General features: G+C 45.1%; 1 protein-coding gene across 1 annotated transcript; it reads right to left on the bottom strand.

The window, feature by feature from the left end:
- On the bottom strand, positions 1-26,808 carry AHCY (adenosylhomocysteinase). Its single transcript, XM_021416748.1, has 10 exons — positions 26,678-26,808; positions 24,943-25,133; positions 21,901-21,976; positions 20,123-20,275; positions 14,870-14,982; positions 13,179-13,386; positions 12,142-12,229; positions 11,119-11,236; positions 3,728-3,922; positions 1-994 (listed from the first exon to the last, which is right to left on the bottom strand). Exons 1-10 carry the CDS (start codon positions 26,703-26,705, stop codon positions 863-865), a joined length of 1,302 nt encoding a protein of 433 aa, XP_021272423.1. The 5' UTR covers positions 26,706-26,808; the 3' UTR covers positions 1-862.

The following is a 27,562-nucleotide window of genomic DNA, read 5'->3' as shown; positions in this document are numbered from 1 at the left end:
TCAGGCCACAGTCGCATCTTTAATAAAAGCACTTTGAGTCAGTGACAGAAAAGATACAGCAGATATGACAACTCTGAAAATCAACCTGGGGGTAAAAAGTGTGCTGCCGGTGTTTTCATAGGGTCAAAATCCCTAAACCTAACCATCCCCTCAGTGGCTTCTCAGCCATTCAACAACACTAGAAGACTGCTAAAGTAAGTCACCTTTGCCTCACACCCCTTCTATTGTTGCTATGGAAGCAGCATACAAGGGTCTTGATTCTGATTAAAATCACTGGAATAGACTAATCCAGAGAAAATGCCAGCTCTCATCTCTGCATAGGAGATGACATTGATTCTACAGGAGGCAGATCAAGCAACCTGCAGAAATACTCCTCCTTAGTTCCCCCAGTTTCACAAAATATATTTCAGTTAGTGCACCTTCATGGAGAGAAGCCTGACACCACCAGCCTTGTAATAGAATTCAGCTAATTCCAACAGAGCATGGCAGAAAGCACCTCTGTGCAGAAACAGTTCTGCATTTCATTGATTAGTCTGTTCAGACAGACAGCTGGCCACACGTTCAACAAGAGCAGGCATTTAATCTAGTATTCACTTTTGTCCAGCTCTTACTGGGACATTAGGAGCCAATTAAAGGTGCAGAGGATCCTTTTCACTGTGAATTGAACTAAGTATCCAATTCTAATTCCAAGATTCTTATTAAAAAAGAAGACTAAAAAGGCTCTGAAGCTCCATTGGTAAGGGCATGAGTCCTGCAGCACTGAGAGGATGATGGCAAAGGGCTTGTTCTCAGAAACCCAGCACACACTAGAGCTTTGGAAGGTTGCATCCCTGCACTTTGGTCTTTGAGTACTGCCACCTGCTCAGTATCGGTAGTGGTCTGGCTTGAAGGGCCCATCCTTTGACAAGCCTAGGTATTTGGCCTGCTTCTCACTCAGTTTTGTCAGCTTCACGCACAGTTTGTCCAGATGAGCAGCAGCCACAGCTTCATCCAGCTGGAAAACAAAGCATTGAAACAAAAATATTAGTAGCTTCAGTTCAGGAAATCATGGCTGACAGTGAGAAATGAATACCTGAAAACCAGTAGCAGCTCCAAGGAGAATTTAACAGACTGACACAGCTCTTTCCCTGTCAATATACACCAACTGCTTGAGTGCAGAAGCACCCACCTTGAGCACAGAATCATCCTCAGATGGGAAAGTCCCAACTTATTTTGACTCCCTCAAATGTAAGAGACTGACAAATATATAATCAAGCCCGTTTCAATCCCATTTACACATTCACATCCATCCACAGGTAAAGAACAGATATCAAACTATTCAAAGATAAGAATGCCCAGCTTGGTAGAATGGAAAAGCCCCAGTCATGTTTCTGCTATGAAAACACCTGGACATGGACATACTAGACTATCATCTAAATATTTTAGAGAAACTCTAATGTGGACAAAAAAGATACATCTCCTTTCCAGGTATACTTTCTCCGAGGTATGTGTGTTAAGAACATTCATTCACGAATCACTAATTCATCAAGAACACTATTATCTACTGCTTTGGTCTTCGTGAATAATAAAGCCAAGATAGCAAGTGTATCAACATACTTTATATCCCACTTTGAGCTTTTCTTTATTCCAGGAGTGTTAGACAGACATGCAAACTCAAGGGACTGAAAAACGAGGAGAAAGTTAGAAGACATTTAAGTACCACAAGAAGTAAGTACAAAAGAGTCTGAAAACAGACAGTAACATGGCAAACTAGCTGCTATGTCAAACAGGAAGGCAGAGCCATGAAAGACATTCAAGGAGACAGGACAGCACTAGGAAGGGATGAGTTGCATATAATAGAAAGATAAGTTATCGTATCATCTGCAACTCCTGTGAGATACAAATGATCACTGCTAAGGAAATACAGACAAGTCTAAACTGCAGCAGCAGAGAAAAAACTGGTGATATCTCCTCTATGATAATCAAATGCATACAAATAAATGAATAGATGAAGCAGTTGAAGAATGTGGAAGCAAACCATGAAAGCTATAGGATACTACATAAGAATCAAGAAAACCAAGAAATGAAACCTAGCTGGAAGGACTGTGTTTAGAATGGGAAACAAATATTTAAGCTTAGTAGATCATGGCAGAAGAAAAAAAGGTTAAAAATTGAATACATATCTGGTCGAACTGTAGCAATATACTGAGATCTGACAGGTGCATTTCCAGCACAATTGAGGCAGATGACATCTACTTGAAAAGGAGCTGTTACTGAGTCACCAGTATTTCCCAAATGAGGTTCTCAAACTGCAGCAGAGAGAAGCTGTTTCACAGATGCTTCAGCTTATGGACTTCAAGATTTAGAGAAAGGCAAACTGATATTCTTACCTACTGCACTCTTAGAATCAGGAAGCTGAGCATAAGGAAGGTCAGATTTGACACCAAGAACACGGATGCAATAGTTTGCCTTGATTTCCAGGGAAAACATTGCAGAAATGTGGGCATGTTTGTAATAGCTAATCACCAAGGGGATAGTCTTGCAAAGAAAATGAAATGTAAGGTACTTGGCAGTTCTTAAATTTACACTTAGATCTCAAAGCTACTACACAGAACAAGGAAAGGTACTAGCCCAAAAATTAGGAAAGAAAGCTCTTTATCCATTTTTTGTTGGTTCTGACAAAAAGACAGCTTTGTTCATTGAAATTATCTGTGGAGCACAGTTGGTAAAGATCATTTTGTCACAGTACATGAACCTGAACGCATCATTGCTACACACTGCACAAACGTGCAATTCCATTTGTAAGTAACAGATCTGGGTGTTATTTCTCACAAAAAAAACTGTTACTCTGGAAGAGTATGAAGCCACATTTTATTAGCAACATCAGGCTCTCTCTTTTTTCTGGGAATTGTCAACAAAAATATTTCTCTGAAGATGACTGTGTGTCAGAGAGCTGGCTGATCAACTCCTGCATCATATTGCTGGTACACTTTGCTTGATCATTAATGGGCAGTTTTGGAAGCTTAAGTTCTTCAGCAAACACTTCATAAATAAGCCCAAAAATACACTTTATACTTCCCAGATGAAAAGTATTTTCACATTTAGTCTCACACCTGGTTCTATTTCAAAGCGATGGAATTTAACTCCAGTATCCTTTTCAACGACCAACTCAAATTCTCATGCTTGTTTTGCAAAAATAAAACCAGGTTAGTTTTATAAAGGAATTTATTTATGACACAACCCAGGTTTCTTCAAGAACAAAGAATCCACAGATAAGATTAAAGGGAAACACAAGGGAATTTGTGACATTAATATTTGGTGAAGCTATTAGGACCAGATTCTGATAAGCTCTGCTCAGGTGCAAATGGGACCCAGATTCTCTCAACCACAGAGTGAAACTAGAAATCTTCACCATCTCCAACCCTTCAGGAAGGAGTTTCCTGACCATCCTCAGACAGCAAAGGCTTTCCCACCACCTCAGTAAAGAGCCGCAGGTCAAGGGGGAAAAAAAAAAAAAAGACTGGACATTCCCATCACAAACAAGTTCTAGTTCTTCACAATGTCCTAGCCACAAAAAAAAAACCTCACTTCAGATTTGGTGTGACCATGGCAAGCACTTACTGAAGGGCAGAAGCTCTTTGTGATGACATTCAGTACGAAAATGAACTCTAGCACAAACAAAAAACTGTATTATCACATATGAAGTTGCTTTCCCCGTAAGCTTGCACTTTCTGCTATTCCAACTCACCTTCTTTGGCAGGAAATGGACTCCAACAGAATATTTGTCACTATTTGTCCACAGCTCAATCTGTGCCAGCACCTGGTTGGTGAAGGAGTTGCTCATAACGAAGCTAGGGTGACCCATGGCACAGCCCAAATTGACCAGCCTGCCTTCTGCTAGCAGTATAATATGACGGCCATTCCTCAATTTATAGCGATCCACCTGGGTGGGGAAAAGAGCAGTGAAAGGTGAGGGCACAGACAGCATTTTAAGTCATAGAATCACAGGGGTCAGAAGGGACCTCAAGAGATCATCGAGTCCAACCACCTGCTAATGCAGGTACCCTACAATAGGTCACACAGGCGTCCAAATGGGTTTTGAATATCCCCATAGAAGTCATGCAAAACTTGGTGGGCTCCCTTCCCACATCAGCAATTCAGCAATGGGTTTACAATGCAGACTTCCATTACCATCAAGACACCCCTCACAATTCCCAGCCAGAGTTCGGTAAAAGCTGTAACTCCTCTGGACTTCACACAACATGGATATTAGCATCTGCTTCACATTTAATCAGTTATTCTGTTCTTCTGGTTCTTTCACACGCATATCATCTCCGGTTTCTGTGGCAGGGAACATGCTGCCTGCAGTAAGATGTGATTCGTATACATGTAATTGTAACAGCTGGTGTGGAGAGACAAGAGAACCAGCACTTTCATGTGCAGCAGCCCAGAGCATTTGCATCTAACACACAACTAAGGGCCAGATGGCTCAGCCTTCTGAAATTACTCCCCAGTGAATACTCCCACTTCAGTAAGACCTTGATTTACGGTCAAGGCATGCACAGTTTGTCTCCCAGGTACAGGCTGCTGTAGATATCTTCCAACTCTTTGGCACCAGCTTCTAGGAGTCCTGAAAACTCTTGTGGTTTGACAGCTCACCTCCCACAATGACAGCAGGCGCAAGTGAGACCAAGACAGGTCCCAAAGTCAAAATGCAAGGGGACCTAGCCACTTATCAAGCAAGACAGGTTATACACATAGCTGAAAAGAAGCAGTAAATTAAATGGCTGTCTTAGACTCTGGTGCAACCCCTTTGCTCTCAGCGAGAAAGACTCAGTCTTCCATTCAGGCTTATTTCCAAGCTGTGCTGGGACAAAAGGACAGGCAAACAAAATCAGGTCTCATGGCTAAGGAGACAGGTGCTCAGTTACACAAGAGTCCCAAAGTTTGGGAGACTGTCACTTCACATGTGCCTCAGCTGTCTGGGCCAGACTGGAATCCTGCAGTGCCTATACTACCTTTGCTTCTCCTTTCTGCCAGTTGCTAGCTCTTCTCTCTCTTGCCTTCACCCTGTAGAAAGTTGTTATATTAAATATTAAAGCCTAAAATGAAACGGCAATCTGGACTATAAATTAAAAGAATGTTTGTTATTCCCTGGTATTTATTGTTCATCTGTTACATCAAGCACATGGAAGCAGACTAAACCTTTGAAAAGACTGAAAAGGTAACAGCAAACTCTGTTAAAGGTTAACAATGTTTTAGACAAATTTTGCTGTCATAGCACTGACACTCTACAAGGCTTAAAAGGGTTATTTCCCTGCAATTGTATTTATACTTTTTGTCTCAGAAGGGAATATGAAGCAAAATACAAGCCACTTAATTTTGTTCTTAAAGCTTTAACCTATAGGTTAAAAGCCATGCTGAATTCAGTTTTATTTTTAACAACATTGCCTTCCAAAAAAAATCTTTATTTAGTTCGGTAGTAGAGATGTGATAATTTAAACTAACAAGGACTGTTTTACTAGAATAGGTACTTCACCTTCAGAGGAGGTCTGGGCCTCTACTCTTCTTCCCCAGCTGTGCTTCAATCGCAGTACTCTATTTCTGGGGTTTGTATAATACAGATTACTGGCTTTTGCATATATGTAGACAGTAACCATCTCAAATAGAAGCTCCAAATAAAACTCTTTATTTCTCCCACCCAAGAGCAGTACAGCAAGGTAAGGTTAGCAAGAATTTTCTGTCACTGAGCAGCTGCAGTATTTCTTATAGATGCTGATTCTCCGGTGTGGATCACTAGCAACAGTGCTCAGTTCACCCAAAAAACACCACAGGCACCATCAGAAGACTATGGGAGGGAGAAACAAAACCAAGAAGGAAGCAGACAAATCAGAATGCTAAAAAAATAACCTGAAAACTGCAACAACACTATAGCTAGTAAACACTGTTTACTGCTAACACTGCTATAATTAAGTTTTGAGGTTTGAATCTGGTGCTTTAAGCGTCAAGATACTATATCCATATACTGACCCAGCAAATCCCCAGATAGCTGCTGGCTGGTGCATGGAACCACATACTTTTGGCCATCTGCTGACATGATCAAATCAATGCACAAGGTAATGCAGAAAAATGCAAGTTCATGTCTTTGTACAGACAGAAATGCAGAATAGTAACGGTCTAAGTCAGTACTGTGAAAACAAGCCTCACCTATGGACAGACAAACCAGCTGATTTGGAAGCTCAGGAAGCTACTAGAGAATTAGAGTTCAAGTTATCCAACTGTTCATATTTATACAATCACCTCCTCTCTTTCCCTATCTGCATTTAGCTAACTCTGGCCTTTCTGGTTCCTTTGCACTTCCCTCCAGACCATGAATGAAATAGACATAAGTGACTTATTTGCAGAGCCAAAGCACATCCTGACCTTTCTTTCCCCTCAAGAGTTGGGTTCATGCTACACATTACTCTAGGACCAGAACGCAGCTGAGGGAGACTGCAACCAGTGCAAGCAGATACACAAAATAACCTACCAGCTTTTCAGGAATAAGCCTGTTTTCTCCTTCTCCTTTGAAAGAAGCAGATGAGTTAGAATGGCACATTAAGACATTTTCCTTTCCCAGGTGTTAAAGATTTCTTCTGCCAGCTCATCACTTGTAAATAGGGACCATACGGTACTGAAAATTACAAGGTTGGACACTGTTTTGCAATTACGCTTTACCTCCAGCTGACATCTACCAACCAGGCACTCAGCTCTGGTATTAATCCTCAAGATCAAGACACAGATGCTTTCATAAGAGGTTTTGATCACAGATTTTTGCTCTTGCTTTATATTCCCCTCCTTGCTACAGGCTATAGAAAAAGCTGTCAAGTATTAGTAAAAATTCAAGTCTTTAAAGAGCCAGTAGTTGGTTTTAGAAAAGCATGTTGGACAACTCACTTGAAGTGAAAAAATTCTAAGGGCTAGTGCAAGATATCACACCTTTAACACAGGGACTGACCTCTGCTTGAGGCCCCCTGTAAGACTAGGGACAGGACATTTACCTAGCATGGGAGACACCATGATCAGGAAGGTGGTTTTTCCCAGGCAAGGCTCACTTACTCATTTACAGCACTCCACGCGTGCTGACCCCTGTGATTTCCCCAAAAGCAGGAAATTCAATTGCATAACTAGTGGGAGATGAGGGGGAAATTTTTTTTTTTGGTGGATGAAAAGTTGGGTGTAAGCCAGCAGTGTGTGCTTGCAGCCTGGAAGGCCAACTGCACCCTGGGCTGCATCAACAGAGGGGGGCAGCAGGCAGGGAGGGAACTGTCCCCTTCTGCTCTGTCCCTGTGAGCGCGTCCAGGCGTGGAGCCCCCAGCACAAGAAGGATGCAGAGCTGTTGGAATGGGTCCAGAGAAGGGTCATGAATATGATCAGAGCGCTGGAGCACCTCTCCTATGAAGAAAAGTTAAGGGAGTTGGGCTTGCTTAGCTTGGAGAAGAGAATGGCCCGAGGAGACCTCATTGCAGCATTCCAGTACCAGAGGGGAACTTACAAGCAGGAGGGAGAGTGATGAATGACTTTTTACATGGTCTGATAGCAACAGGACAAGGGGGAATCACAGAATTGTAGGGGCTGGAATGGACCTCAAGAGATCATCAAGTCCAGCTCCCCTGCCAAAGCAGGCTCCCTAGACCAGGTTGCTCAGGCAGGCGTCCAGGCGGGTCTTGAATGTCTCCAGAGAAGGAGACTCCACAACCTCTCTGGGCAGCATGTCCCAGTGCTCCGTCACCTCACTGTGAAGAAGTTCTTAACACACATTTGTGCGGAACTTCCTGTGCTTCAGTTTGTGGCCATTTCCCCTTGTCCTATTGCCACACACCACTGAACAGTCTGGCCTTGTCCCTTTGCCTCTTGCACCTTAGATATTTCTAAATCAGATCACCTCTGAGTCTTCTTTTCTCAAGGCTGAACAGATTCAGGTTGCTCAACCTTTCCTCATAAGAGAGGTGCTCCAGGCCCTTTATCATCTCTGTGGTCCTCTGCTGGACTCTCCAAGAGATCTCTGTCTTTTTTGTACCGGGGAGCCCAGAACTGAACATGATACTCCAGGTGAGGCCTGACCAGGGCAGAGTAGAGGGCGAGGATCACCACCCTTGACCTGCTGGCCACGCTCTTTTTAATGCACCCCAGGATGCCACTGGCCTTCTTGGCCACTAGGGCACACTGCTGGCTCACGGCCAACCTGTTGTCCACCAGGACATCCAGGTCCCTCTCTGCAGAGCTCCTTTCCAGCAGTTTGTCTCCCAACCTGTACTGGTTCACGCGGTTGTTCCTCCCTAGGTGCAAGACTCTACACTTGCTCTTGTTAAACCTTATCTGGTTCCTCTCCGCCCAGCTCTCCAGCCTGTCCAGGTCTTGCTGAATGGCAGCACAGCTTTCCGGCATGTCAGCCATTCCTCCCAGCTTTGTAGCATCACCAAATTTGCTGAGGGCAGACACTATCCTCTCATCAAGGTCACTGATGGAGATGTTGAACAAGACCGGACCCAGCAGTGACCCTTGAGGAACACCACTAGATACAGGCCTTCAACCAGACTCTGCGCCACCAATCACAAATGGCTTTAAGCTAAAAGAGAGGAGATTTAGGTCAGATGTGAGAGGGAAGTTCTTTACCCAGAGGCGGTGCAGCCCTGGCACTGCTGCCCAGAGCTGTGTGTGCCCCATCGCTGGAGATGCCCGAGGCCATGGCTGTGCCCTGGGCAGCCTGAGCTGGGGGAAGGCAGCCAGTCCATAGTGGGGACTGAGAAAGATCCAAACGCTTGCAGAGAATTGTAGAATAATAGAATGGCTTAGGTTAGAAGGAACCTTAAAGACTATCTAGTTCCAATACCCCTCCTGTGGGTTGGCTGATTGCCACCCACCAGATGTACCAATTCCAGTCCCAGCGCAGATGAATTCCCATGCTGGTTGTGAAGGAATGAAGCTGCAGGATACTTCCTTGTTCCTAAACCCAAAGTTATATCCCATCTCCAGCAGTAAGCAGTAGATAGATAAGGAAGAATACAACAAAAGCCAAATTTCCCCATAAATCCTCTCAGCTCCATCTATCTCTAGATCAAACTGAGACAGAGATGGTCCATTCAGAGACGGTTCATTTTTGTTTTTTGTTTTTTAAATATATACAAACTTTAGCTAAATACTTTTAAACATACATGTTCGTGTCACCTACAGCACCCTGAACAACATCCTGTGTTAACAGGTACCTGCTTTGGGTCACCCTGAACCTCCTGCTTGCAATAGCAATGGTTTACAGAACACAACAGAGATTTAGGATAGGAAGGAGGCAAGTCTTCAACATTAAACCACATGGGCTACTTTGACCCTAACTCCAGCCTTTTAAAAATAAAACATTTGTTTTGAACTAGACACTTTTAATAGTTTTCATGCTTTGGACTACACTGCATCTCATTGTTCAGGGCACCTAATATATTTGTGACAGGCCCGGCTCCTGACAGGAAAAGGGACCACTGCTTCCTCCAACACTAACATTTAATTTTTCACATGGATTTTAAGAGCCACACTTAATGGTCATGGGCAGGTATTTTGAATGTTACTACATTAACATTTTAGCCTTTGACAATGTTTATGAACAGTCCCAATTTTAAAACCTTTTAAAACCCAAGCTATCCAAAAGCAAGCAGCTAGCTACAGACTCTTCTAGGACAGAAGCTAGGGTGAAGTCAGCTCTATACTGTCACAGGCAAGATCAGGCAAGAACATAGTGAGAACTTGAGAGCGTAACTTCATACTTAGTTCAATCCACATTTAGTGCCTCAACAACAAACATGATAGTGAAAAGACAATCACAGCTGCTTAGCAAGAGTTTGATGTGGCTGGCCAATAAGCCACAGGAGGGTTATGAAAACTGGAAGGGCAGACAGACCTAATAAGACACACACCTAGGTGTGGTTAAAAAAAAAAAAGTAAAAAACCTGTCCCAGAATCCCACTGTGAGCAAAATTTACCTCTTCAAAAGGTAACCAGAAGTCCTATGCCAAGTCAGAAAGAGCTTGGTTAGCCTTAGGTGATGTTCTCCCTCAAAGTTTGTGTTACAAAAAAAGTTTTTATTTAGCTTTATTTATTTTATTTAGTTGTTTCTCTTAAAGACACATCTGAAAAGTTGGAGTTTTTTTTTTTTTAGATCCCTACTTTCCTGTGTGACTACAGCTGTAGTATGAAGTAAATACATGGCAGGAATGCAAGCTGAGCAAGGATAAAACATCCTGCCTTCTCTGCCCGCTCATAGACTTCTGGTCTCCACAGGTTTCTAAAATGAAGCCCCTGAGTCTGGAAGAAAAGTCTGAATTTGGCAGAGCACCACATAGGCTTTCCTGATGCTTTAATTTCAAAACAAAAAATGCTTTGAAAACAAAGGTGTGAATTTTTCAAACCTTGACAGAATCCCAGGAGACATTCCTTTGAGATTCATTTTAGTATTAGCACTCTGTGTTAGACCTAAAACTGTTCTGGTGCAGGGCAGCTACATGAGCAAGCAGCTTCCTTTGACAAAATTGAGATCAGCCATCATGGAATCCATAGACTCTGTTCCTAAGAAGTTTCATATGGTCTTTTACGGTCTGTTCTGTATTCATCGTCTAGCTTGTTTTTTTAAAACCAAGTTACGGCATTACTTTCAGATGGTGGCTATCAAAAAGCACATTTTCATATCTTGCCTATTCCCAAAACATCAAGGTTGACCTCCTGTAAGTAATAAATTTGATGCAATCAACTACAATTATCATCACAAAGGAATAGGCTCCTGTTTGCCCAGAAAGTAAGAATACACAAAGACGTATCCATACTAGGCATCTCTTGTCAGAGTCCATGCTGTAAGTCCTGGGCACTCCTTGGAACCAGTTGCTTTAATATCAATGCAAGAATATTACATTCAGCTTGTTCCAGACTAACAGGGCAAGAGCAGAGCAGAATTTGCATTAAGATTAGCCTAGAATAAACCTGTCTTCCAAAAAACAAATGAAATAAAAGCTAGAATGTAAAGAATAGAAGCATCTGAAGAGACATGCCTCCCACTCCGGTAGCAGACAGACTTGCTATCACTTCTTTCTAACAAGATGCCTTCTACAAGGGCTGTCTCACCTGAGGTTTAACATTCACCACCTCTACTGCATTTTCATTCAGCCACTTTGCATCAACTTCCACATCAAAATGACCAATATTACACACTATGGCATCATCCTTCATCTGCTCGAAGTGCCTGAGGGAAGGAAAAAAAAGTTGTATCAAACGTTAATGCACAAAAGAAATGTTCCTTCTCCAAATCCAGGAGATGCTTTGGTCCACAGCTCTGCTCAAGGAGAAATGAAGAGTTCCTGCAGTTGATGTTCACAGACATGACGCATGGGTCTGGTAATTTTCTAGACATGTAAAACCTACTAGAAAAAGCTTCAAGCTCCTAGGAAAGGACTCTTCCCAAGGATGGAAGCAGTTATTGAAGACAAATTGTTGTCCCAGTATAGAAAGTTAAAATAACTTTTTTAGTTGGTCACTACTAAAGTATCTGCAGTTGTTTGATTCCTTCCTACATGGAAAGAATCTCTTTCTCCATTACTTTAAAGTTTCCAGCAGTTTCACATATCTGGAGACTAATGGCTTCATCTCCTCCCACTTAATCTGACCTCACACTACAACACATACAGTACTAATGGCAAATACAGGAATGAGTTTTTCAGGGACTATGAACTGAGATTGAAGAAGTGATAATAAAAAACCTGCAGGGTAGTTTATTGAGAACAGATTAGTTTCAAGATTGTTGTGTGTATTCACAGATGGAATCACTTTCAATCTTCACCTACCTTCCCTTCTGTTCACATATATCAACAGAATTCAGAATAACAGAATTCAAAATTAATAACAGAATTCATGCCCGCCCTCCCATTTTCTTAAAAGTCTCTCTGTCTAGCTTTGCCTTGTTTCTCCAGCATTAGGCATTGTAAGACAGGAATAACTGCAACTTGGCAACATCCAACAGAGTTGAAAAACTGAAGTCCCGATTTCTCATTAAATTAATGCTATCCCTCACCATGTTGCTGACAAGTTATGACTATATAAAAATCTAACTGTACTAGTGTGTTTTCAGTGAAGCAAACGGCTAGATCATACCTGCCCTGAACAATGTCAGTGCATCCAGTGGTTGTAACAAATATATTGCCTTCCTTGCAAGCCTCCTCCATTGTAGTAACTTCATAACCTGAAAATGAGAGAAAAAAAATTATTCCCCTACCCAACCACCACATGTTGTTCAAAAATGGGCTGCAATATCGAGTAAAGAATAAAGAAAAAGTTATGAGTAATAGAAGGCTGTGCCAATGCTTAATCTAAGGAGAATGCATGTTAGTGGATGTATGTATGGGAACTGCTGAGTCATGGCCTGAACCACTGATTGAGCACCTGGAGGAAAGACCCAGTCAGCCCTGGGAGCACAGGTGAAGGCAATTCACCTGTGCAACCAGAAGGGGTGGAGCCAGGCTCCAGCCCTCTTAGGCCTCATTTAAAAGCAGACTTCCAGTGTGAGGATCTGTGCATCCAATGCCCTGCATCCAAAGGTGTAATGTATGCTACAGCTCTTCAATTGGATTCAGGGGCTTGTTTGCCAAGGAAACTGCATCCACAATATCTGCAGGTTCTAATCGTGTATGAATAGAAACAGGATAAACTGACACTAAGAAGAGCTAAATGAAGCAGCCACCAAAGAGCTGGAGTACAGCTTCCAGAGCGCCCTGCAAGCACAGCTTCATGTTGGAAAGGCAGAGTGGCATTAATCTACGAAAGCATCTAATGAAGGCAAAGTCTGCTGTTTTACTGTGGAAATATTCTAGTGAATTCCTAACCTACACTGAAGGTAGAGTTGCCCAACTTGAAGATAATTAACCCATTCAGAACCAGACTTACAACATTATGAAATAGATAGCTTTCCCCACCATAGTCTTTTTAAAACTCCAAACATATCTTCAAGGCCTACAAAAATAGAAGTTGTAAGGAAAGAGTTCATTGCCCTTAGTTAAACAAAGGGAGAACCTCTACAACACAGAGGCTGAAACCCACTGAAGCTTTCTTGTAGAGCAATAAATGATACTCCGTCATCAACACAGAAAGACACCCTCTTCAGATGCAGTAATTTCTACATCTTCTCTTCTTACCTTCCATAGCTGCCTGCAGTGCATTGATGGGATCAATTTCAGTGATGATGACTCTTGCTCCGAAGCCCCGCAGGGCCTGAGCACAGCCTTTGCCCACATCACCATAACCTGCCACCACTGCTACTTTTCCAGCAATCATGACATCTGTAGCACGCTTGATACCATCGATGAGGGACTCTCGGCAACCATAAAGGTTATCAAATTTGCTCTGAAGAAGAAATAGGAACAGTTTCAGAACAGAAGAAAATTCACTCGAGTAAAAACTCCTTGGAGAAGCGAAATGGATTTATGTGTGCATACATAATCAGGAGGCAGATAGCTAAACATTAACTACACTGAGGGACAGGAAGGAAATAATTTGGCTTGATGTTTTTCATCTGTCCATTTTCAGTCTATATAGTTATGCCACATATGGGTTTCAGCATGCCCCTGGTGAGAAACATTTCATAAATGAAAATAAAGGAAATCTCTCTCTCTCTCCTACTAGTACCATAGGAAGCTGGCATAGAGTCAAAATATCAAAATGGAAGAGCAAAATGTGTCATTCAGTTGTATGTCTTCCTAGAGGTCCATAACCATAGTTCATACAAATCTTCTTTTGCAGAAGTAATCAGCAGTACTTGAAAATAAGCACTTGTTTGGCACTAGAATAAAGTTAGCTCAATTCATATCCATTTCAGAGGCTTTTTTATAGACATCTGAATTTACAGATACTATCAGTATTAGTAGTTATTGTGCAGGAGGCAAAGATTTAGGCGAAAAGGATGCAGAGGAACTTCCAAAATCAACTGGCTTCCAGCCCATTAGCTATGGAATAAAGATGCCAGATGCATCTTTGTGAACAGAAACAAGATAGCCTTCAAATAACCAGCTGCCAAACCACTGAGAAATGCCATTCCCAATAGGATAACACTAGAGACTGAGGTTAGTCAGAGTATTAAACCGCCAGAGGGAAGTGAAACAGTTGTGCCTTAAAGTGCTATTTTTCACAGGCACCACCACAGGCAGGAACCATTATCACAATGTTTCACTATGAAAACTGTTTGGAACTGAACACAGAAACTCAACAGATACTTAGTGACTAGTTTTAAAAACATCTGGATACATCAGCTTTACGCACACCTGAAAACCCCACCATAATTCATCTGCATTCAAAATCATCATCATTCTCTCAACACCATCCCTTCCTCTTTCCTCAATTCATCAAGACTTGCCATGGGAAGCAGAAATACAGCTAAACAAGGAATATAAGCACTTACTGCTCTATCCTTAGCAATGGTTGCTAGCAGAAATACCTTTACCTGCCACAAGCTCATGCAGGTCATTCGCTCTCCTTTCCAGCTGTTACCTGCCTGTGGCTTTAAGCCACATAGTGACAATCTGTTCCTTGACAGAGGAACTGTAGCCTAACACAGCTATGATTTCCGCAGATGTCTTCGTATTACTAAAATGCAAAAGAAATAGCACACATCCTTGCACACAAATTAGCCCTGACCATTCTGAAAATGGGATATTTACAAGGACGCATCACACCAGAAGCATCACGGACTCACTTCAGGGATATGCTGAAAACCTGTTCGGTTTCACACCTAGAATATCTCGACAAGAGAAAGGATACCTGCAGGGGAATGACAACATCCCAGCACCAAACCAGTTAGCACAACATAGCATAAGTGCTTTAACTGCAGTACCTTGGTGACAGAGTCGTTAACATTGATAGCTGGCACCTTCAGGGTCCCGTTGGCCTTCATCTTGTACAGGTTGTGAACTCCAGTGGTTGTCTCTTCTGAAATACCTCTAATTCCTACGGGGAGAGTAAAATGATTTATCTTTGGCTAGATTTAATGCCACTGCAAACCAACACATCCAAGTGACAGTAGTATCTTCCAGAGGCCTAAGTTATAAAAATCCTTGCAGGAAGCAGGGACGAGATCAGAGCTCTCATTTGGATCCTCAAACGGCACTTTGAAGCTTCAAACAAGTTTTCCCCCACATGGTTATTGAAGAGCAGGACAAAGTAATCTTCGGAAAAATAGAAGGGGCCAATTCTAGACCAGAAAGTCAGGAAAGACAGTTCTATCTCTTCTCTCACAAACTGAGCAAACTGCAAAACGAGTTGGATGTTCACACTTCAGTGATGTTTCCAAAGCCTGTTCCACGCTGGCAAGGTGGCTTGAAAGGAGATGAGAGATAACCACACTTCAGTCTAAAGCACTTGAAACAACTAAGAAAAATTCAAATTCACAGTTTGTTGTTCCCAATCCCCCTGCCAGTAATCCTCTGGCAGTAATCCTCCTCCAAACATCCTCTACACACTCCAAATCTAGACATGAACTACATGAAAATTCAGTTTCAAGGGTACTACTAGCACATTCACAAAGTATCATTTCAAATAGGTCCTTGTTTGAAAACAGTCCCAGAGGTAGAGGCCAGAGACTGCCTAAAAACACAAACATCAGATAAGGGAACGAGACCTCAATATGACAGTAACTGTCACAAAATAACCTCACTTCAAATTACACCCAAAAGCCAAATTTGTAAATGTGTCCCCCGCTTTAAGGGCCTTGACTCTTCACAGACCTTTTGTCAGCAGACAGTTTTGGCCAGAACTGGCATCATCGTATAAGTATGAATTCTGGATATTTCTCCCTCCCCATCTCAGTAATACCTCACTGCACGTAAATCGTCTAATTGTTATATTGTAAGTATTCAGGGCATTGCTCAAAGCCTATCTGCACAAAAGGAAGCGGTGACGATTTGTGACAATCAATAAATCTGAAATTCACCTACGCAGTTGAGCTGCACATCCATTGCAGAGGTTATGGTGCCTAAGATTGTTCCTTAAGACCTGGAAGCATACTACAAGTCAACTACTTTGTCAATGTATGAACTAACGGGGGAAAATAGAGGAGTTCTGCTAAATCAAGCTGAAACCACCACCAAGAACAATGTTTCTGTGCAGAGATCCATACAACACTTGGAGGAGCTAAACTGGATCCATAAGCAAAGAGAAAACTTGAAAACAGTGAACACCTAGTTTGACATTTACCTGAGAGTTAGGAGGAGGTAATCCCTATCCAGGCAAGCAACCACTGAAGTTGATCTCACTGAATAAAACTGAAGGGACGCTTTGTAAGCAGAATAATTTTACAGGCATTTTAATAGGAAAAACTTTGAGAAAAACTAGCACTCATAGATTGTTATGTCCAACTGAAAAAGGTGACTGCCCAGGGTCACCCTTATGGAAGTAATCGGGAACAGATAGATTGATCCTTTCCACACTGTTTTTCTCAATTCTTCTCCCTTAACGTGCAACCAAATCCCACGTAGCTTTTACCCACGGCCTACGCGCAGAGCTCCTGGTGCTGCAGCAAGGTGCTTGCCAGCCCTTCCTACTTCACAAACAGCAACCACAAAGTAGAGATCCCAGAGGACTTGCCCCACGCCACAAGGCCACCGCTGGCAGCAGCCGGGCTCCCCAGCACAGCACAATGACCAGCAGCAGCGGAGGGGAGGGCACGGCACCAACAATCCACCAACGCTTATGCAGGTTATGAATTCTGGGGATTGAAACATCCAGGTCTGGCCAAGCACAGCAGCACACCGGAGGGCCCCGCAGGCACCGGGAGGTTTCTCGTGGCCGCAGAGCTGAATTCAGCCATAAAGACAAAATTTGTTAAAATCATCTTCAAAGTTCACGGCTTCCACCCTCAGGAAGCGCGGCCCATCTGGGCGACACGCCCCGGCCCGATCAGCGCGGGCGGAGCCGCCGCGGAGCGAGGGCGCCCCCTAGCGCCGCGCCCCGGACACCGCCGCCACCTCCGGCTGCTCCGCGGCGAATAGCGCGGGAGCGCGTTTCGTGAGGCGTCCCCATCCCCAGCAGCAATCTGTCAGCACGGACAGGCCCCGACTGCCACGCTCCTCACCTGGTGACCTGCTGAGATGGTTAAGTTCAGGTCTGGCACGTTGAAGGCTCACTGGTAGGGGGCAAGGACAATCTAAAGAATGTCATCTGGTGCGTGGTGAAATACAGCACCTTTCCCCCAAAGCAGCGTTTTCCCAGTGCAATTGCCTAGATCAGTAACAACTTCTCCATTTCAAAGGAAATCTCTGGGAGGTGATGGCAGAAGCCTCAGGTTCAAAACTGCCCTCTCTTCTGGACATCTGCTAAAGAGAAGCTTAGCAGACCACCTTTTAAACTGTGCTAAATGAACGTATCTGTTACATATCTCAGCAGCTTCCCTTCCCCAAAGACCACCTGCCCGCGGCCCCCAGGTGACATACACTGCTGGTCCGAGCTGCCAGATGAAGCACCTCATTCCACTGCCTGAGTGACCTCCTAAGTGTCTCGAGAACAGAGAAGGGCCTAGAGCGTGGAAAAAAGCCAAAGCAATATGAAGAACATTTCAACCTGCTTCACACTCCTGTATTTCCTACCTGATCAGTCAGTAAGTCTGCTCTAATGGATCACAAACAATACAGTCTTCTCAACCCCAGAAATCATCTTTGCATGAGTTCAGATGACTTTCTTTGTTCGGTTCTGAAGTCTTTCCCTTCCTACCTTTATTTATCTTGGTTTTAGGGCATTTAGCTTAGCAAAACAAGGCAGTAGTACAAAGGCCATTCTGCCCTCTAACGGCAGTCATGCTTAGGGGTGAGGGGAAGCTTGCTGAGCATTTCCAAGCAGCAGTTTAACACAGCTCCTATTTTAAGTAGACTTGAATGAACTACAGAGCCCTATTTTCAACTGTTCGTTGCACACTAGGACTGAACTAACTTCCGTATAGATTAGATATGGCTGCAGCACGTAAGACAGCTCCCTCTGAAATTAGGTCAGGACACTTGCCCAACCTTCAAGTAGCAAGTGATACACTGCTGTTCATCGCCGTGCATAGCTCAGCTCCATGCACTAACATTTTGCTCACTTCTCAGCTTTCCCCGTGTCTCTGGGAGAGAGCAATACTGTGCTGCAACACCTCCTGCACTCACAATTTAGCCCTTCAAAATACTGCGCACACTCTAACGTTGCTCTTGCCCTACCTCTACCCACAAAGAGACCACTGGACTGTGACATTAATTCATCTTCAGTGACTTTCAAATAACACCACTGGCCCTTAAGATTTATTAGCCACTGTTATCTTCAAGGCACAAAAAAAATGGATGCTGTAGAGCTTCTTTGAACCAGTCTTTGCAACAAAGAGCTAAGTGCAGATCTTAAATGCAATCAAGGCTCTACTCACAGGGTCCCATTCTGGAAGCCTTTCTGCTTCTGAGAAGCGTGGGACTGGGTGATAAACCAGACCAAGTTCTGTCACCTTCCACAGAGATTAGTCTCAATTTACTGAACTCTGCGAGGAGGCTTCTCAACTACAGTCAGTGCAGATAGTGCACATTTTGGCAAGGGAAATGCTGACAGGTATGACATCCCATCGAGGTCCTTTAAAAACCCAGGTGAAGAGCCACTGCTCTGAATTGGGATGGCAGACCAGAGATGGATGCCAATACAGGAGACAGCCACTGTCCTGCTGGAACATATAATACTAGCTCCTTGCATAACAGCAGTGCAAGACAAGTAAGAGGACACAAAAGGGCAGATCACAAGAAGGCTGCAGGTGTGAAAAGTTCAGCACAAGCACCCTCAGGAATAGACACAAATGAGATGTTAGCTACATGTGCTTAATAAGGGAACAACCTTGTTAAAATAGAACACAAGTATGGAAAAATGCATTTTGGGGCCTGTCACAGTTCCAGGGAGACATGATTAGCTGTGGCTTCCTTGCCACTAAATGGCAGGAAAGCATCAAGTCATGAATTTCACACAAAGGCAGCTCAGAAGAAAGTAAAAGAGACCTCTGGTGAGCAGACACCAATTTCCATTGCATTACAGTTCACTGCTGGAGAATTAATGACATTAGTTGAGGGTCAAAGAGAAAGCAAACCTTGTCACACGGATGCAGTTTCCTCTTTTCCTTGCCACCCTACCCATATAAGCACACAGATGGGCAGTAGGCCCAGCCTCTTTCCTTCCCACAGCCCCGCGTCCTGACTACTTCTGATTTTTCCCTGCTAAGGCAGTACAGCTCAAAAAAGCTGATCCAGCGGGTTTCTACAGCAACCTCACCTGTAAGGGCCAAGAATGAACAGCAGAACACACAACAGTAAACAGTTTAGTTTCCCCTCCATATATCCATCCAATTATCTCCAAATCCTAGATCAAACACATCCTTCAGCAACAATAGGCCTCTGTGGTTTGCAGCAGCATATATGAGAGTCTGGCAGAGCAAAGAAGCTGCCACAGCTGCCCAGCACAAATCAGCCTGCTACTGCAAACCACGCCAAATTCCTCTCAGATAAATCTTTTCACAAATAACATGTGCTAGCCACACCATGCTGTTTTACTAGCTTATACTAAAGGTAGTAAATCAAAAAAGCAAGAGTCCCAGCCCTGACTCTATCAGCATCTTTACTGATAAATAGGACGAGTTAATGCCTTGCAGTTCCATGTACTGTGGAAAACCATTCCCTTTCCAAGAAAAACTACATGTTGTCATGAATTCATCTAAAGGTACACTGAAATGACAGGGAATGAAAAAGCACCAATATTAAAAATATGAATTGCCAGCAAACATTAAGCAATTCTAAAACCCAGCCCATTTCCAGACCATTTGGCTGGTCAGCAGCCCAACTTGTCACTCAGGTAAGGGATATGTGAATGAAGGCCAGAAGGACAGTCAGTGTAGTATAAATACTACAAAGCAGAGATGGAAACAACAGCTCCTGCAGGAAAGAGATTCTGCTCTTGGACTGTAAGCAGTTTTCGCAGACACATCCATAGCCTGTTTGCACATGCCTTTCCAACCTTTACCCAGGCAGGGAATTCCCACAGTAGAAGTGCCAAGCTGGCCTCCCAGGTAGACCTGCACCTGACAAAAACTGCAAGATACCTTTCAAGAGCTGTGGGTATTTGGTATGAACTAGGTTGGTAAGATCTCCACCATCATCCAAAATCATGTTGAGGGGCTGCCCGTCCTTGAAGTACAGGGTCTGCTCAATGCACCACAAATACTCCTCGTCTGTTTCTCCTTTCCAGGCAAACACTGCAAAGGAACAAATACACACAATTAGTTTCTTACTGAGCAAACAGCAAAGCAGCTAAATGAAGATTTCATCAGCAGTACTCAGCAACAGAGCTGGCAGACACATGATTATCTGTGCCTGCAGGCCAGAAGAGACATTTTCATTGGAAAGAAGATCAAGATCTCAAAATGAGCAGAAGTGAAATCATTTTGCCTTCTGTTCCAGGCCATTAACTTGATCAAAATTAAGACTTCATTGCCCTCCTCACTATTCCACATTAAGAGAGAAAAATCAAAGCAAACTAGAGCTGACTCGCATCCACAATGTCCCAAGTACTCCCTTAATTCACCACATTACCAGGAATTACAAATAGCCACAGGATATATTGATACAAACAAATGAAAACACAACTACAGCATTTCTAGTACAGCAGAAAACATGCACCGGGCTTTAACACGAACAAAGCACAACACCAGAAAGTCTCCAGCAGTTTTAAATTGTAGTTTCCAGCACAGTGCTAAAATCCATGCTGCTGTGCTTCCTCTGCTCTTATAAGGGCATAGTTTATATCAGTACATTCACTACCAACAACATGCCTCAACAACTATTATGTGTCTATCAGTACCTTTGCTTTTCCAGGCATTTGTACCTGCTCCATGCTACGCTCAAGCCCTGCTGTTACTCAGCTACTCAAACATTCTGAGCACGACTTACATACCCTAACACTGGACACCTGATAAATTGCCATGTTTCTGCTGTTTATACTGAAAACTTCAGCTTTGAGACGCAGAGACAATCCCGCAGCTGCCCCTTCTGCAGAAGTGTGCATCAGTATCCCTTGCTGTCTACAAAGGATCAGCATTCCTCCCACGTCTCCAGATTCACTGCATGAAGTGTAATATTAACAAAAAGAGCAAGTTCCACCAAGCAAGGATACCAAGGATGGAAGTCAAAAGGTCAGATAAACACTCCACCCACAGACTGCTCTTCAGTTGAGATCTGAGTGTTGAAAGCAGTGAGGGATGCAATATCCTAACATCTAGATCTAGGAAGTCCCTGCTGGTCCTTTGACATCACATGGTAAAGGCAGGCAGGCGGTGACGCCCGCAGGCAGTAATACCACAGGAGCTAGGGAAGGAATCGCCTTCTTCTGCTACTTTAGAATGGATGACAGTTGGGGAAAGACTTGTCGCAATAGCTAATTATATCAGTAGCTGAAGACATCTTCCAAAGCAAAGAACCAGGCTGCCAGAAAATAGATTTTGCCTCTGCTAACATCCAGGCTCCCTTCCCCAAACCCTGTTAGCATCAAGCTTGCTGGAAAGCACCAAACACCTGTCCATACACACCTATGCACCAATCTCTAATTATCCAGCCCATTCAATCATTTTAGTAACCAGGCTTAAAGTTGGTAACATACAGCCCAGCTCTTCTGTAGTCTAACACCAGATCAGCCATTGTTAGTCACGGTAGACTGTCTGGTGCAATGCAGCTTGAATCATACATCCTGTTTTGTAAAAAACACTGGCTTTCACAAGTTATTTCTATCCTGAAGCTTACTCAGAAGAGCTTGATCTGTACAGTTTTTAGCTAGAACAGGTTCTCTACCCCAATTCAAAGCCCAATTAGAACACAGAAAACTTACCAGGGATGCCAGCTTTTGCAATAGCAGCAGCAGCATGGTCCTGAGTGGAGAAAATGTTGCAGCTTGACCATTGTACCTGAAAAAAAAACTCAGGTTTTATTTGCTGAACAAAGTTCTGAGATATCAGGAACTCTATTCAGACACAAAGAGAACAAGAGCAGAAAAGTATACTAGTGTAAATTCCTGCCTTCCTACATAGCTCTGTAAAAGTTAATAGGGAAACGAAGTATTTGACTAGGACAGGGAGAGCAATGCCACTCTGAAGGATAACAGAGCTTCAGCTGTGCCACGTATTCAGCCACCTCTTTACTCGTGAGAACTTGTGCCAGATAGCCAAAGCATACGTTCAGCTACAGATCTTCAGGAAAAGCACAGTACGATGGGTTTAGACAGTTTGCATCAGTGAAGTTCAGATTTTCAGAACAGCCACGTAACAAGCGTCCAGTAAAGGACATGGCCATGCAGCAATACACCAGCTGGCACTCAAGAAAGTCAGAAATGCAGCTGAAATGCTGCATGCTATCAACAGGCATTCTCTTGAGATTATGCTCACACAGCTCCCACTCTGTTCTCCAGTCATGGAAGCTTTTCCAGCTGAGCTAAGCACTTTGCACAGATTTCATAACTAGGCTCAGGCACCTAGAAAAGCAACAGCATGTCACTGAGTTGCATTAAAAAGGGCCTGCACACCCACTGCAGCTCCCCAGTAGTGGCTTCCAGGTCCACCCTGTGACCAGGAGCTGCGCACTGGTGCGCTCGCTCTGTTCCTTACAGAGCTGACCATCCAGTGGGTATCTGCATGATGATTTGCAACAGACCTTAAGGAAAGAGAGAGAGCAATCAGGTACAACTCTTTAACCTGTTCTCAGACACTCATCCCACTGTCTCAAGAACTAACACTTCAAACCAAGGGCTGCAGTAGCAAGCCCTGTTTTCTCCCATGGGAGCCTACACCACCAATACTTGTTAGTGAGAACAGACCTGGAAGGAGCACTGGAAATCTGAATTCAAAGTTAAGCACGACAACTTCCTTCTCACTTGTCTTTTTCTGATTTCCCTCCATATCAGTGGAGACAACGCCAGAAGACATCACGAAATTCAGAGTATACTGAACACCTTACACACCATTCACACTTGAAAAGTGGCTTGTATTAAGTACTTCTACTCTGCATCCTCAGACCTGTAACACCAGTCCATAGCAATGGCACAGACCCAAGAATAACTGGTGTACCTGATGGGTTCAGAGCCTAATATTCACATCACACCAGTCACAAAGAGGATGCAATGCTAGAATTTTAGAACTTACATAGACTGAAGGCACACAGAATTTACTCCACCTTTGTTAGCCTAACCATTAAAAAAGGATACTAAGACTACTACACTGCAGTGAGCTATATCCTCACTATTATAGAATAGCTTGGGTTGGAAAGGACCTTAAAGATCATCTAGTTCTGACACCCCAACCCACACCCCCAAAGAGACTGGTGGGTATACGTAGAATATAGTTTCACTGCAGTTACTTTCCTACCTCCCAAGTAGCCAGACTGTGATAGAACAGATGAATCAGGGCTGAATCCAAACTCAAAGCAGTCTGAACATGCGGGCATCAGGACAAGAAAGGAGCTCACAGTCAAGCACCAAACTAATATGACAGCACACATCTTCAAGGCACAGGCCTAGCTTATGCTTAGAGGAACAAAATCACTGCAGGGACCTCCCTGAATGACTTAGATGAATCCCATATGACATTAAATTTGGGCTGCATTCGGACTAAAGGAGTTCAGCTATATTTAAGAAAGGACACAATGCTGCCTAAGCCAGTCATACTGGGACACAGCAACCAACAGGAACAGCAAGGAGTTTCCTAAAACTTACCAAGTACTGCTTGCTTTTAAATCCTGAGAAGGGACAAAGTTACACACACAGTAGTAGGAACAACGCCAGGACAATATCCACATCAAAGTTCTCCTTCAGCACTGCACTAGCACAACTTCTCTGTCCAGGACAATCTCCATACACAACAGCACATGCTGCCCTGGCATTCTGACTAGATCTATTCCCCCAATTTCCACTTTTTTTTTTTTTTTTTTTGAAGAAATGCTTTATCTGTTAGAGAGTGCTTCCCTTTTTTCCAGTGCCTCTGGGTCAGTATGACAATGCTCAATACTTTTAACCATTCCCAGGCATGTACTCCCAGGAACAGATCCCATATAGGACTATCTCTGGGCAGCCAGGGTACATGCAGCTAAACTTCAGAACAAAGGAATTTCAGATCACAAATCATGCTTAACATAATTCACCACTGAGCTCCCTGCTCAGCACATAAGCTATTTGGATTGTGCTGAGATGCCCTGTGTAGTGATCACTCAGCTGTGATGTTTGGACTCCATTCTGCAAGCCAGGCACACAGCATGATGTAATAATGGGCTTACAGGTATCTGAGTCTTTAAGATCGACCAGGGTAATTGGTCCACAATCACACAGTGAGCTTGAACTCAGTGGAGTCCCCGCCTGCCATCACTGATCCACATTGCCTCTGCGGAGTTCTCTGCATGGCTGAAGGGCTGGCAGGAGCTCTCAGGCAGCCTCATAAGTTTTTGCTGAATTTGAGTGCACAGTGTAGATCTTAACACAAACTAATCCATGCTGCAGGCAATCACTAGAGCTTCAGCATTACCAGCCCCAACACTGCATGCCCGAGCACAACACAATGCACAAGAGCCACTCCTAGCACTGCTGCTCGGGGCACTGCACACAGCCAACAGAGCTGCTGAAGCCAGCGCCCCAGCCCAGAACTGGCACTTATGAAGCTGCAGCCTGTCCAGAGGAAAGACACATACCACATCCTCGGGGGTGTGCATTACAGCTGACGAGGTTTTTGCTTAAGGGAAGAAGAGGCCATCCATCCACCCGCAACAGTCTCTTCTAAAAAAGCAGACAAACTTGCCAGGATCCCCTGCGATAGTTATATAAACTGAAGCAGTGCCCCAGGCAGAGCATTACCTAAGAGCATGCTGAAGGAGAAACTCAGAGACACTTTACCTCAGCTCCCAGCTTTATAAGGGTCTCTATGAGAACTGCTGTCTGCACAGTCATATGGAGGCAGCCGGCGATACGCGCACCTTTCAGCGGCTTCGAGGCAGCGTACATCTCCCGCATCTTCATCAGCCCCGGCATCTCATTCTCCGCAATCTCAATGGCCTTGCGACCCCAGTCCGCAAGGCTGATGTCAGCTGCAAGAGGAGGAGGACAGGTGTCAGAGTTTAAATAGCTGAGACCTTGGTATCCCTTCTCACACTTGTGGATAGGCATCAGCTGCAACAGCTGAACTGAGCACCAAGCAACAGCTGGGAGGAAGAGCAGGGAAAAATAGGCCCCATCCCACTTACCCCCTGCTTTTGCACTATGGTGCACAGGCTTCTAAACAAGTTCAGACACAAAACAGCAAAGCTCCTGTAAGGGCACATTAAGCTATTGCTCAGGAGTCCTGCAGCCTGCTCATTAAGTTCCAAATTTAATCACCTATTCCCGCAGATACTGCCCAGGGCTCTGACAGTTCCAGAGATTTCCTTCCACGGTGGAAAGACTAGCATGCTTCGGAGGTGGGGGATGCCTGTACAGTCACAGCTTCTGCAAGTGGGAATGCACACAGCACGCTCCCTGCAAGGGCTCTGGGCACTGAGCCCAGCCCTGTTCCCCAGTAAGGACTCAGCTCCAGGGCTCCCACTGTGGCCCCACAAAGACAACTTCTGAAGCATCGTTAGTCACAACCTGCTCGACCTCTGTAAAAAGAATCTCTCCTACAAAAGTTCACCGAAAACTAACAGGTGATTTCCAACAGTATATAGCATGGAGAAGAGAACACTGCACCTGCAGCAGGTCTGACTCCAGCCTCACCTACAGCAGCTGGACAGCCAGCACCCAGGCACACTGCTCTGCAGCACCAGCCAGCGCCAATGCCCCAGCACCTGGTGAGCTCTTCCAGGGGTCTCACTAACAGCACGGTCAGATAGCTTTCTTTCAGCTACCTACAGAACACACCGAGTCAGAGCTCCTGGTTTCACACAGACGAGCTAATTGCATTTTATTCCAAAGCGATGCCCAGGAGCCATTAAGCCCATGTGCCTGGGCTTCACACCAACCAAGGGCTGAAAAGGCCCAGGAGATGGACAGACACCGGAGCAAGGATGACAAGGAGGAAGCGAGGGCGGGGATGTTCTTGAATCTCACCCTTCTTAAAGCAGCGCTCACTTCCCCGAGCATGCTTAAAAATATCCTACGGTATTTTAGACTTCCCTTTTTTTCTTTTCTTTTTTTTTTTTTTTTTTAAAGAATGGACTATATATATATATTTTTAAAAAATTTCTATTTGTTTTTGTTTAATCCTCAAAAGCCCCGCAGCCCTTTAGAGAGGCGATCGTTCCGGGCTTCCCCCACTCGCACCGTCTCTCGCCGGGGGCAGCCCCTGGCGCAGCGGTGCTCGGGCAGCGGCCGCAGCAGCCCCTCCCGCAGCTCGGAGAGGGCTTCACGCTCGCACCCCCGCCCCGACCCGCAGCCACCCTCCCAGCCGGCCGCGTCCAGCTGAGACCCCGGCGCGGCGGAGCAACGCTGCGCGCCCGCAGCCCCGGGCACCCCTGCACGGCCGCCTCCCGCTGCGGCCCGGCCTCACCGCCGACCCCACCGCAGCGGCCCGGCCCCGCCGCCCCGCGCCTGCACCGCTCGCCAGGGAAGGGCCGGAGCCCCGCGGGGCCGCGCCGAGCGGGCGGCGCGCACTCACCCACTTTGTAGGGCAGCCTGTCCGACATGCCGGCGGCAGCGCGAGCGGGAAGAAGAGGCGGCGGCGGCCGCGGCACGCTTTAAGTGGAGGCGGGGCCTCCGCGTGCGTGGGGCGGGGCCGCGTCGAGAGCCCGGGAACCGAGGAACCGGCCGGGCAGGCCGCGCGCCGCCTGCCACGCTTCCCCTGGGTTCGCTGTGCGCCTCTGGAGCGGGGTCGGCTCTGCCACCCAGCAGCGGCGGGGCGGGCCTGGGAGCGCTCCAGAAGCTGAGGAAACCGTAGGGCTGGGCCGGGCTAGGAGGCGGTACCGGGTACGGCTGTGGAGCTGCGGGGGCACGGACCAGGCTGCACGCCCTCGGCCGCCCTCCCCCCATTCCCACCCGTGGAGCGCAACGAGGAGCCTCCCGTGAGTTCACCGCCGTTGGGACCCTGCCCTGCAGCAGGGCTAAGGGTAGTGCGTTGGGCACGCAGGCCTTGTGCTGGCGGAGCGGCAGGCAGCGCAGCACGTGTGCTGCCCGACCCTTGGACTCAGCCGCGGCCTGATCCTGCTCGAAGCCGCTGGCAGCTGTGCCAGGTGCCTGCCCCTGGCCTCAGCCAATGCCTGCTGTGCGGGCTGGAGGCAGCACCCGGCCTCAGCCTTGCCCGAAGGTCAAGCATATGTTGACTTTGCTCTCGGTACTGTTCTAACAGGTGAGATAGGTTTTTTCAAATCTCGGTTGTAACCTGAAGCAAACTGTGCCACCAGCGTGTTATACGTCTCTTATCTGTGACATACTTCACAGTGAGGGTTTCTTTATATTTACCCAGAAATTCTCACTGACTTATTTTGCGAAGTTTGAATAATTCTCCACGTGGATCAGTGCAGAGTTTACCCTGACTCAGAGCGCT

This window comes from Numida meleagris, chromosome 19 (genome assembly GCF_002078875.1).
Source record: "Numida meleagris isolate 19003 breed g44 Domestic line chromosome 19, NumMel1.0, whole genome shotgun sequence".
In the NCBI taxonomy this organism is placed as follows: domain Eukaryota; kingdom Metazoa; phylum Chordata; class Aves; order Galliformes; family Numididae; genus Numida; species Numida meleagris.
The sequence above is the reverse complement of the archived record's forward strand: the minus strand, read 5'-3'. Positions and strand labels throughout refer to the sequence as shown.

Coding starts and splice junctions, on each gene's coding strand:
- AHCY (XM_021416748.1), bottom strand. CDS start 26,705: ATGTCGGACAGGCTGCCCTACAAAGTGG. Junction 20,276..21,900: donor TGCAAAAGCTGGCATCCCTG/GTAAGTTTTCTG, acceptor GTTCCTTTGCAG/TGTTTGCCTGGAAAGGAGAA. Junction 3,923..11,118: donor TGGTGAATGTTAAACCTCAG/GTGAGACAGCCC, acceptor TTCCCCACCCAG/GTGGATCGCTATAAATTGAG.